At 57.3% G+C, this 12637-nt stretch overlaps 1 protein-coding gene across 1 annotated transcript in view; it reads left to right on the plus strand.

The window, feature by feature from the left end:
• Positions 1-12637, plus strand: part of LOC134656283 (importin-11) — a 50439-nt gene that overhangs the window by 8128 nt on the left and 29674 nt on the right. The window contains exons 7-11 of the mRNA XM_063511802.1: positions 1629-1810; positions 5281-5466; positions 6112-6211; positions 6689-6897; positions 8421-8618. Of these exons, the coding sequence (XP_063367872.1) occupies positions 1629-1810; positions 5281-5466; positions 6112-6211; positions 6689-6897; positions 8421-8618 (875 nt within the window). The remainder of the gene's footprint in view (positions 1-1628; positions 1811-5280; positions 5467-6111; positions 6212-6688; positions 6898-8420; positions 8619-12637) is intronic.

The following is a 12637-nucleotide window of genomic DNA, read 5'->3' on the forward strand; positions in this document are numbered from 1 at the left end:
GTTAATTCGTTTAAAATTAAAACCTAGACACGTTTTACGACACGTCATAGACGAACCCAAATATGTAGATTTCGTATAAGTAAGTAATATCCTTCACAGCAATCTGAGATACGAACAAAGTGTTCTTTTAGACAATGTTTAAAAAAATCATAAAATAGTATCAATTTCTTTCAAAATCCGGTTGACAATAATGGAGATAAAGATCGAAGAACCGATAGCCGTTTGTCTTATAAAAATCTATCTGTAGTGCAAAAGTAGGAGATACGATTCAAAACTTGTCAAAAATCGATGAAAACCGCAGGACCTTTTAAGAAAAACAATTTTTGATTTAGTAAAGAAAAAAATTATTTATACCTATGTTAATATTTAATATATTTTAAGACCGTGGCCGCACTCGATACATGATTGAACGACATCGGCTCGATGATAATAATTGCAAAGATTGGTTTTAAAATCACCATTAAACGGTTCTAATGTCTTTATTTCTTGACCTATGGGTCTGAAATTAAAATCAATTTGTCAAAACATTTACTTATACCTAAACCGCTAACGAGTAATATTACACAAAATAATCCACATTTATTTTTATTTCAATACTTTTCTTATTAATCCCTTGAGCGCTGGTGGCCTAGCGGTGAGTAAGAGCGTGCGACTTTCAATCCAAAGGTCGCAGGTACATACAAACACTACAAACCCCGGCTCGTACCAATGAGTTTTTCGGAACTTATGTACGAAATATCATTTGATATTTACCATTGAGGAAGCCGGACTAGCCCGATAAAGCCTAGTTTACCCTCTGGATTGGAAGGTCAGTCTAATGGCAGTCGCTTTCGTAAAAACTAGTGCCAACGCCAATTCTTGGGATTAGTTATCAAGTGGACCCCATGCTCCCATGAGCCGTGGCCAAAATGCTGGGATAACGCGAGGAAGATGATGAGTTTTCTTTTTATTCCCTTGCCCAGGCCCATCCAATAACATGCGACAGTGCTATCTCATTTACTACGATACAATTAGACAGTGTGCGCGTTTTAGGTATTGACAGCCTCTTAAGACTGCGTCGACCGTTCAGTGGCCCCATCATTAGTGGAATTGTGTTTAATAATATAATAAACCTATTAATTTCTGTATACATAAATCAGTATATGTATTAAATTAATATTGTTGTCCTACTTGTTCCACAACTTTTGGTCTTTGTCACATAGTTTAGTTTCATAGAACGAAATACCATTGCGTATGTTTCGGCCCGGCCGAAAGGTTCGGCCGTTTTTTGGCCGAAACCGAAACTACGGCCGAAACATGATTTTTTGGCCGAAACTGGCCGAAACCGAAACCGAAACCGAACCTTCGGTCGGACACTAGTTTTTGTCGGTGAAATATTGTGTTTATGTATATAGTTGCTATGCAATATTTTTTTGGTGAAATGTAAGGAATCGAATGGTACCCTTACTTTTATCGTTTTTGGAAGTTAAAAAAAACTTAAATTTTGAAACTTTCAGGTCCTGTATTTTTGTAATTTTTCAATATTTTATTTTAATATCCAGATTATTGTGATAAATTGCTCGTTTGCTATCTATTTTACTAGATTTTGTTATAAAATTCAACATGTGCCAACATCCCTATTGTTCCAGTGACCCTGCAAGCCCACCAGATCAAGATGGAGGTCCTGGACACGGGCGCCGTGTGCCACATGTGCCGGGTGCTGGTGGCGCGCTACTTCCTGCTGGCGGCCGACGACCTCGCGCTGTGGGACGCCGAGCCCGAGAGCTTCGCCACCGACGAGGCCGGCGAGAGTTGGAAGTACAGCCTCAGGGTACGTGTGCCACATGTGCCGGGTGCTGGTGGCGCGCTACTTCCTGCTGGCGGCCGACGACCTCGCGCTGTGGGACGCCGAGCCCGAGAGCTTCGCCACCGACGAGGCCGGCGAGAGTTGGAAGTACAGCCTCAGGGTACGTGTGCCACATGTGCCGGGTGCTGGTGGCGCGCTACTTCCTGCTGGCGGCCGACGACCTCGCGCTGTGGGACGCCGAGCCCGAGAGCTTCGCCACCGACGAGGCCGGCGAGAGTTGGAAGTACAGCCTCAGGGTACGTGTGCCACATGTGCCGGGTGCTGGTGGCGCGCTACTTCCTGCTGGCGGCCGACGACCTCGCGCTGTGGGACGCCGAGCCCGAGAGCTTCGCCACCGACGAGGCCGGCGAGAGTTGGAAGTACAGCCTCAGGGTACGTGTGCCACATGTGCCGGGTGCTGGTGGCGCGCTACTTCCTGCTGGCGGCCGACGACCTCGCGCTGTGGGACGCCGAGCCCGAGAGCTTCGCCACCGACGAGGCCGGCGAGAGTTGGAAGTACAGCCTCAGGGTACGTGTGCCACATGTGCCGGGTGCTGGTGGCGCGCTACTTCCTGCTGGCGGCCGACGACCTCGCGCTGTGGGACGCCGAGCCCGAGAGCTTCGCCACCGACGAGGCCGGCGAGAGTTGGAAGTACAGCCTCAGGGTACGTGTGCCACATGTGCCGGGTGCTGGTGGCGCGCTACTTCCTGCTGGCGGCCGACGACCTCGCGCTGTGGGACGCCGAGCCCGAGAGCTTCGCCACCGACGAGGCCGGCGAGAGTTGGAAGTACAGCCTCAGGGTACGTGTGCCACATGTGCCGGGTGCTGGTGGCGCGCTACTTCCTGCTGGCGGCCGACGACCTCGCGCTGTGGGACGCCGAGCCCGAGAGCTTCGCCACCGACGAGGCCGGCGAGAGTTGGAAGTACAGCCTCAGGGTACGTGTGCCACATGTGCCGGGTGCTGGTGGCGCGCTACTTCCTGCTGGCGGCCGACGACCTCGCGCTGTGGGACGCCGAGCCCGAGAGCTTCGCCACCGACGAGGCCGGCGAGAGTTGGAAGTACAGCCTCAGGGTACGTGTGCCACATGTGCCGGGTGCTGGTGGCGCGCTACTTCCTGCTGGCGGCCGACGACCTCGCGCTGTGGGACGCCGAGCCCGAGAGCTTCGCCACCGACGAGGCCGGCGAGAGTTGGAAGTACAGCCTCAGGGTACGTGTGCCACATGTGCCGGGTGCTGGTGGCGCGCTACTTCCTGCTGGCGGCCGACGACCTCGCGCTGTGGGACGCCGAGCCCGAGAGCTTCGCCACCGACGAGGCCGGCGAGAGTTGGAAGTACAGCCTCAGGGTACGTGTGCCACATGTGCCGGGTGCTGGTGGCGCGCTACTTCCTGCTGGCGGCCGACGACCTCGCGCTGTGGGACGCCGAGCCCGAGAGCTTCGCCACCGACGAGGCCGGCGAGAGTTGGAAGTACAGCCTCAGGGTACGTGTGCCACATGTGCCGGGTGCTGGTGGCGCGCTACTTCCTGCTGGCGGCCGACGACCTCGCGCTGTGGGACGCCGAGCCCGAGAGCTTCGCCACCGACGAGGCCGGCGAGAGTTGGAAGTACAGCCTCAGGGTACGTGTGCCACATGTGCCGGGTGCTGGTGGCGCGCTACTTCCTGCTGGCGGCCGACGACCTCGCGCTGTGGGACGCCGAGCCCGAGAGCTTCGCCACCGACGAGGCCGGCGAGAGTTGGAAGTACAGCCTCAGGGTACGTGTGCCACATGTGCCGGGTGCTGGTGGCGCGCTACTTCCTGCTGGCGGCCGACGACCTCGCGCTGTGGGACGCCGAGCCCGAGAGCTTCGCCACCGACGAGGCCGGCGAGAGTTGGAAGTACAGCCTCAGGGTACGTGTGCCACATGTGCCGGGTGCTGGTGGCGCGCTACTTCCTGCTGGCGGCCGACGACCTCGCGCTGTGGGACGCCGAGCCCGAGAGCTTCGCCACCGACGAGGCCGGCGAGAGTTGGAAGTACAGCCTCAGGGTACGTGTGCCACATGTGCCGGGTGCTGGTGGCGCGCTACTTCCTGCTGGCGGCCGACGACCTCGCGCTGTGGGACGCCGAGCCCGAGAGCTTCGCCACCGACGAGGCCGGCGAGAGTTGGAAGTACAGCCTCAGGGTACGTTGTACTTTCTTGGTGCCATGCTCAAGTTGTCCTGTACCAGGCGTGTCTCACTCCGCGATTTCGTCGCTTTGCTACAGGCAGTGCCGGATTAAGATATTTTGGTGCCCTAAACATTTCTAGACCACGGTGCCCCCTGTCCCTAGGGTCATCAAGATTAGGACCGCAAGATTTTTTGGCCATGAGCTTGAGGGCCTCCGGTGTATGGACAAATCAAATGCCTACGATGAAGACGTTCTTACCTGCTCTCACTCTCTCACTCCTACGACCCTTCGTTATTAAACGGGTACTTTTACACGTACAAAAAGTTTCATATTGTAGGTACATACATACTCCACTAAGACTGCAATGCTAATGCAGCCTGTGCGTTTTTTTGCCTACGTTTTTGGTGCCCCCCTAGACGTGGTGCCCTAAGCACGTGCTTGTTTTGCTTATGGGTTAATCCGGCACTGGCTACAGGTAGCTAAAAGTACATCCGTTCGGCCCCAATTTTGGGGAAAGCCATAAGCCGCGCGTGGCACTGTCGCCACCTAGCGGCCATATCTGTGCTGATCGTAACAGACGCGTTTTGTTAGAGAGTGAGTCTTCTGTACTTAGTACTATTATTTATTCTGTGCCTGTACCGTGACGCTACTTGCACAGTCGCCACACAGGATTGTTACGCTATTTAGGGTCCTAGCTAAATTGGTTTTTCCATACTTACGCTATGGAATGTCTAATTTAGCTATATCCATAAATGGCGTAACAATCACGGAGCGTGACTGTACGTATTTATATTAATACTTTGATCAGTCAACTCGTCTACATTCCACTCCCGGGTGAATCAACTTTTTCTTGTCACTCGTTGCCATGGTTACGTTCCCCTGGGCCACTCTTTAAAACCTGATTTTTAGGCATTTAAATTCTCCAAACACGCTTTTTTGTGAAACTTATAAACCCATAGAGGGTCCTCTACCAAGCGTGTCAGAAGAAGGTTGTGGACAATATCTTCTAACAAACTATCCTACTATTGTCTCTTGGCTGACCAGTGACCGGACAGAATGACAACCAGAAATATACTTGGTCAACCAGATCTTGACAGTAGAAAAAGGCGGCAAATTTGAAAAATGTAGGTGCGAAGGGATATCGTCCCATAGAAAATTTGAATTTCGCGCCTTTTTTACTGTCAAGATTTGGTTGACCAGCTATATTGATTGATCCACCCTCTCCCAATTAATTCACATGCCACTCCCCACTGCCTACATTCCTAACGGGTTAAAATGATTCTCCTAAACCAACTTTTTCTTGACAGCCATGCACAGAAGCGGTGTTCATGGAGCTATTCCACGAGTTCCGCGACACGCTGGCCCCGGAGCTGGTGCGTCTACTCGCCGAGCTCCAACACACGCCATCTGACGCCAGCGACCTTGACGCCATCCTGAAGAAGGACGCCATCTACAACGCTGTCGGACTCGCCGCCTTCGACTTGTACGACGAGGTATGATTATACTGATTATAGACCTTGTGTCATTGCGATAAGGCTTACATTAGCCCTGGAGCTCGTGCGCCTACCCGCCGGGCTCCAACATACGCCATCTGACGCCAGCGACCTTGACGCCATCCTGAAGAAGGACGCCATCTACAACGCCGTCGGACTCGCCGCCTTCGACTTGTACGACGAGGTATGATTATATTGATTATGTACCTTATGTCATTGCGATAAGACTTATATTCGCCCTGGAGCTCGTGCGCCTACTGACCGAGCTCCAACATACGCCATCTGACGCCAGCGACCTTGACGCCATCCTGAAGAAGGACGCCATCTACAACGCCGTCGGACTTGCCGCCTTCGACTTGTACGATGAGGTATGATTTTGATTATAGACCTTGTGTCATTGCGATAAGGCTTATATTAGCCGTGTGCTTACTCACCAAAACGCCATCTGACGCCAACGATGTAGACGCCAAGACGCCATATTGAAGAAGGACGCCACCTATAACGCCGTTAACGGCCACGGACGTGTGAATGGGGAAGAGGGAAGCTTGTTGGGTAAAATATTTGTTGTAAATTTGATTGTAATTTCTATCACCAATATTAAATTTGAAACGTAATTTAATGTAACAATAATATGTTTGTTGACAGGTGGACTTCGACGAATGGTTCACGAACGTGTTGAGCCAAGAGCTGAAAATAAAAGATGACAACTACAGAATAATCAGGAGGAGAGTTTGTCAATTGATAGGTATGTGCTTGTTTAGGGTTTATATGTCACCGTGTGACGTTATAGTGATACGTTGTTTTCATCGATTTTGTTTTCTCGGCGAAAAACCCGTAAACCAGAATCTACCATATACTAACAAACACCCTGTATACATATGTGCGTAAAACTATTTAGTAAATTCGCATCTTTTAACTACAATATAGGAGTATTTTTTAAATAATGGGCCTTATTATTCGCTGGGCGTTGTTGTTGGGCCTTTAGTAACTTATAATCTATATTTGACTACGATTCGACGGCAAGTAGCTAAATCAAGAGAAATAAATCAATTTGACTTTATAAAATTGTCCTTTTCATCGTTCGTGATCATAGGTTTTAAGTTTATAAACTGCATATATATTATGTTAGTCTGTAAGGTATTTGTAATATGGGCCTTGTTGCCTGATTAAAATTTCTAAATAAATAGGAAATGAATTATACCACGTACCTTATCCATCGCAGGCCAATGGTGCGGCGTCCGCGCCTCCCCCTCCCTCCGCCCCGCCATATACAGCGCTCTCCTCCAGCCGCTCGCGCGACCGCAGGAAGACGCGGCAGTCAAGCTAGCGGCCGCCGAGTCCCTCCGGGCCACTATAGATGACTTCAACTTCGACGTGGACCAGTTCGCCCCGTTCGCACCTCACATCCTAGCCGCACTCTACGAACTGCTGGTATGTGACATGGCTCGTATAAAGCGCTGTATTACAACCGCCGAGTCTCTCCGGGCCACTATAGACGACTTCAACTTCGACGTGGACCAGTTCGCCCCGTTCGCCCCTCACATCCTCGCCGCACTCTACGAACTGCTGGTATGTGACATGGCTCGTATAAAGCGCTGTATTACAACCGCCGAGTCTCTCCGGGCCACTATAGACGACTTCAACTTCGACGTGGACCAGTTCGCCCCGTTCGCCCCTCACATCCTCGCCGCACTCTACGAACTGCTGGTATGTGACATGGCTCGTATAAAGCGCTGTATTACAACCGCCGAGTCTCTCCGGGCCACTATAGACGACTTCAACTTCGACGTGGACCAGTTCGCCCCGTTCGCCCCTCACATCCTCGCCGCACTCTACGAACTGCTGGTATGTGACATGGCTCGTATAAAGCGCTGTATTACAACCGCCGAGTCTCTCCGGGCCACTATAGACGACTTCAACTTCGACGTGGACCAGTTCGCCCCGTTCGCCCCTCACATCCTCGCCGCACTCTACGAACTGCTGGTATGTGACATGGCTCGTATAAAGCGCTGTATTACAACCGCCGAGTCTCTCCGGCCACTATTGACGACTTCAATTTCGACATGGACCAGTTCGCCCCGTTCGTCCGTCATACCCTCGCGGCACTCTACGAACTGCTGGTATGTGATGTGGCCCGTATAAAGGGCTGAATTACAACACAGTCAAGCTAATAGCGGCTGCCTAAGTGCCGAGTCTCTCCGGGCCTGATATTTCATTAAATTTTTTCATTTCTTTATTGCCAATTGTCAGAAACTTCGCAAGAGAAATATCTGTTTTTTCCGATATAATAAAGTTTTTTTAAATAATACAATGATGGTGGCAAACAGGAATACGGCCCGCCCGATGGTAAGCGGTAACCGTAGCCCATGGATGCCTGTGACGTCAACAACAGTGATGTTTTACAATTGTCGCACCTGTCGCCGATGTGAAATTGGGGCCAGGAGAAATCGATAAACTTTTCAGAGAAGAGGAGAATTTTATTATTAATCAACGGAATTCCGTAATATGTTTTCTTGCATAAACTGTTTGTGAAGTCTTTTTTTTGCCGGTCGGGCCTTATTATCATCCAATGGGCCTTATTCGGTCTTCAGAATCGTACAAGCGATGTTACTTCGATTCTAGTTTAGCCAAGGGCCTACATCTAAACGTGAACATGCAAACTCGGTAACCTTTCCTTCAATCAATTCAATTTATTAATGAATATTTTGACTTCCACACTAGCTAATGACATTTTCATTTTATTATTATTATTTTATCATTTTATTTGTCATCACAGTTGTTGACTGATTAAAAGATTGCATGAAATGTAAATAGATTTAATTAAGATGTATTTGTACATATTTTTGCATGCTATATACGGCTAAATGTGTGACACTTATAATTACAATAAGACCTACTGTTAACCACATTTAATGCGAATAAAGAATTTACTTTACTTTACTTTACTTTTCAAGGTGGAGTCGGAGGAGTGCGACACGAAGATGCACGTGCTGCACGTGGTGTCGTACGTGATGGAGCGGTGCGGCGCGGCGGTGGCGCGCGGCGGCGGCGCGGACGCGCTGTACGCGTGCCTGCCGCAGCTGTGGAGCCACGCGCACAACCACGACATGCTGCGGGCGGCCGCGCTAGCCGCCTCCGTCAACTTGCTCAAGGTAAGATGCACGTGCTGCACGTGGTGTCGTACGTGATGGAGCGGTGCGGCGCGGCGGTGGCGCGCGGCGGCGGCGCGGACGCGCTGTACGCGTGCCTGCCGCAGCTGTGGAGCCACGCGCACAACCACGACATGCTGCGGGCGGCCGCGCTAGCCGCCTCCGTCAACTTGCTCAAGGTAAGATGCACGTGCTGCACGTGGTGTCGTACGTGATGGAGCGGTGCGGCGCGGCGGTGGCGCGCGGCGGCGGCGCGGACGCGCTGTACGCGTGCCTGCCGCAGCTGTGGAGCCACGCGCACAACCACGACATGCTGCGGGCGGCCGCGCTAGCCGCCTCCGTCAACTTGCTCAAGGTAAGATGCACGTGCTGCACGTGGTGTCGTACGTGATGGAGCGGTGCGGCGCGGCGGTGGCGCGCGGCGGCGGCGCGGACGCGCTGTACGCGTGCCTGCCGCAGCTGTGGAGCCACGCGCACAACCACGACATGCTGCGGGCGGCCGCGCTAGCCGCCTCCGTCAACTTGCTCAAGGTAAGATGCACGTGCTGCACGTGGTGTCGTACGTGATGGAGCGGTGCGGCGCGGCGGTGGCGCGCGGCGGCGGCGCGGACGCGCTGTACGCGTGCCTGCCGCAGCTGTGGAGCCACGCGCACAACCACGACATGCTGCGGGCGGCCGCGCTAGCCGCCTCCGTCAACTTGCTCAAGGTAAGATGCACGTGCTGCACGTGGTGTCGTACGTGATGGAGCGGTGCGGCGCGGCGGTGGCGCGCGGCGGCGGCGCGGACGCGCTGTACGCGTGCCTGCCGCAGCTGTGGAGCCACGCGCACAACCACGACATGCTGCGGGCGGCCGCGCTAGCCGCCTCCGTCAACTTGCTCAAGGTAAGATGCACGTGCTGCACGTGGTGTCGTACGTGATGGAGCGGTGCGGCGCGGCGGTGGCGCGCGGCGGCGGCGCGGACGCGCTGTACGCGTGCCTGCCGCAGCTGTGGAGCCACGCGCACAACCACGACATGCTGCGGGCGGCCGCGCTAGCCGCCTCCGTCAACTTGCTCAAGGTAAGATGCACGTGCTGCACGTGGTGTCGTACGTGATGGAGCGGTGCGGCGCGGCGGTGGCGCGCGGCGGCGGCGCGGACGCGCTGTACGCGTGCCTGCCGCAGCTGTGGAGCCACGCGCACAACCACGACATGCTGCGGGCGGCCGCGCTAGCCGCCTCCGTCAACTTGCTCAAGGTAAGATGCACGTGCTGCACGTGGTGTCGTACGTGATGGAGCGGTGCGGCGCGGCGGTGGCGCGCGGCGGCGGCGCGGACGCGCTGTACGCGTGCCTGCCGCAGCTGTGGAGCCACGCGCACAACCACGACATGCTGCGGGCGGCCGCGCTAGCCGCCTCCGTCAACTTGCTCAAGGTAAGATGCACGTGCTGCACGTGGTGTCGTACGTGATGGAGCGGTGCGGCGCGGCGGTGGCGCGCGGCGGCGGCGCGGACGCGCTGTACGCGTGCCTGCCGCAGCTGTGGAGCCACGCGCACAACCACGACATGCTGCGGGCGGCCGCGCTAGCCGCCTCCGTCAACTTGCTCAAGGTAAGATGCACGTGCTGCACGTGGTGTCGTACGTGATGGAGCGGTGCGGCGCGGCGGTGGCGCGCGGCGGCGGCGCGGACGCGCTGTACGCGTGCCTGCCGCAGCTGTGGAGCCACGCGCACAACCACGACATGCTGCGGGCGGCCGCGCTAGCCGCCTCCGTCAACTTGCTCAAGGTAAGATGCACGTGCTGCACGTGGTGTCGTACGTGATGGAGCGGTGCGGCGCGGCGGTGGCGCGCGGCGGCGGCGCGGACGCGCTGTACGCGTGCCTGCCGCAGCTGTGGAGCCACGCGCACAACCACGACATGCTGCGGGCGGCCGCGCTAGCCGCCTCCGTCAACTTGCTCAAGGTAAGATGCACGTGCTGCACGTGGTGTCGTACGTGATGGAGCGGTGCGGCGCGGCGGTGGCGCGCGGCGGCGGCGCGGACGCGCTGTACGCGTGCCTGCCGCAGCTGTGGAGCCACGCGCACAACCACGACATGCTGCGGGCGGCCGCGCTAGCCGCCTCCGTCAACTTGCTCAAGGTAAGATGCACGTGCTGCACGTGGTGTCGTACGTGATGGAGCGGTGCGGCGCGGCGGTGGCGCGCGGCGGCGGCGCGGACGCGCTGTACGCGTGCCTGCCGCAGCTGTGGAGCCACGCGCACAACCACGACATGCTGCGGGCGGCCGCGCTAGCCGCCTCCGTCAACTTGCTCAAGGTAAGATGCACGTGCTGCACGTGGTGTCGTACGTGATGGAGCGGTGCGGCGCGGCGGTGGCGCGCGGCGGCGGCGCGGACGCGCTGTACGCGTGCCTGCCGCAGCTGTGGAGCCACGCGCACAACCACGACATGCTGCGGGCGGCCGCGCTAGCCGCCTCCGTCAACTTGCTCAAGGTAAGATGCACGTGCTGCACGTGGTGTCGTACGTGATGGAGCGGTGCGGCGCGGCGGTGGCGCGCGGCGGCGGCGCGGACGCGCTGTACGCGTGCCTGCCGCAGCTGTGGAGCCACGCGCACAACCACGACATGCTGCGGGCGGCCGCGCTAGCCGCCTCCGTCAACTTGCTCAAGGTAAGATGCACGTGCTGCACGTGGTGTCGTACGTGATGGAGCGGTGCGGCGCGGCGGTGGCGCGCGGCGGCGGCGCGGACGCGCTGTACGCGTGCCTGCCGCAGCTGTGGAGCCACGCGCACAACCACGACATGCTGCGGGCGGCCGCGCTAGCCGCCTCCGTCAACTTGCTCAAGGTAAGATGCACGTGCTGCACGTGGTGTCGTACGTGATGGAGCGGTGCGGCGCGGCGGTGGCGCGCGGCGGCGGCGCGGACGCGCTGTACGCGTGCCTGCCGCAGCTGTGGAGCCACGCGCACAACCACGACATGCTGCGGGCGGCCGCGCTAGCCGCCTCCGTCAACTTGCTCAAGGTAAGATGCACGTGCTGCACGTGGTGTCGTACGTGATGGAGCGGTGCGGCGCGGCGGTGGCGCGCGGCGGCGGCGCGGACGCGCTGTACGCGTGCCTGCCGCAGCTGTGGAGCCACGCGCACAACCACGACATGCTGCGGGCGGCCGCGCTAGCCGCCTCCGTCAACTTGCTCAAGGTAAGATGCACGTGCTGCACGTGGTGTCGTACGTGATGGAGCGGTGCGGCGCGGCGGTGGCGCGCGGCGGCGGCGCGGACGCGCTGTACGCGTGCCTGCCGCAGCTGTGGAGCCACGCGCACAACCACGACATGCTGCGGGCGGCCGCGCTAGCCGCCTCCGTCAACTTGCTCAAGGTAAGATGCACGTGCTGCACGTGGTGTCGTACGTGATGGAGCGGTGCGGCGCGGCGGTGGCGCGCGGCGGCGGCGCGGACGCGCTGTACGCGTGCCTGCCGCAGCTGTGGAGCCACGCGCACAACCACGACATGCTGCGGGCGGCCGCGCTAGCCGCCTCCGTCAACTTGCTCAAGGTAAGATGCACGTGCTGCACGTGGTGTCGTACGTGATGGAGCGGTGCGGCGCGGCGGTGGCGCGCGGCGGCGGCGCGGACGCGCTGTACGCGTGCCTGCCGCAGCTGTGGAGCCACGCGCACAACCACGACATGCTGCGGGCGGCCGCGCTAGCCGCCTCCGTCAACTTGCTCAAGGTAAGATGCACGTGCTGCACGTGGTGTCGTACGTGATGGAGCGGTGCGGCGCGGCGGTGGCGCGCGGCGGCGGCGCGGACGCGCTGTACGCGTGCCTGCCGCAGCTGTGGAGCCACGCGCACAACCACGACATGCTGCGGGCGGCCGCGCTAGCCGCCTCCGTCAACTTGCTCAAGGTAAGATGCACGTGCTGCACGTGGTGTCGTACGTGATGGAGCGGTGCGGCGCGGCGGTGGCGCGCGGCGGCGGCGCGGACGCGCTGTACGCGTGCCTGCCGCAGCTGTGGAGCCACGCGCACAACCACGACATGCTGCGGGCGGCCG

The sequence above is a fragment of the Cydia amplana genome, chromosome 18 (genome assembly GCF_948474715.1).
Source record: "Cydia amplana chromosome 18, ilCydAmpl1.1, whole genome shotgun sequence".
Taxonomy (NCBI): Eukaryota; Metazoa; Arthropoda; class Insecta; order Lepidoptera; family Tortricidae; genus Cydia; species Cydia amplana.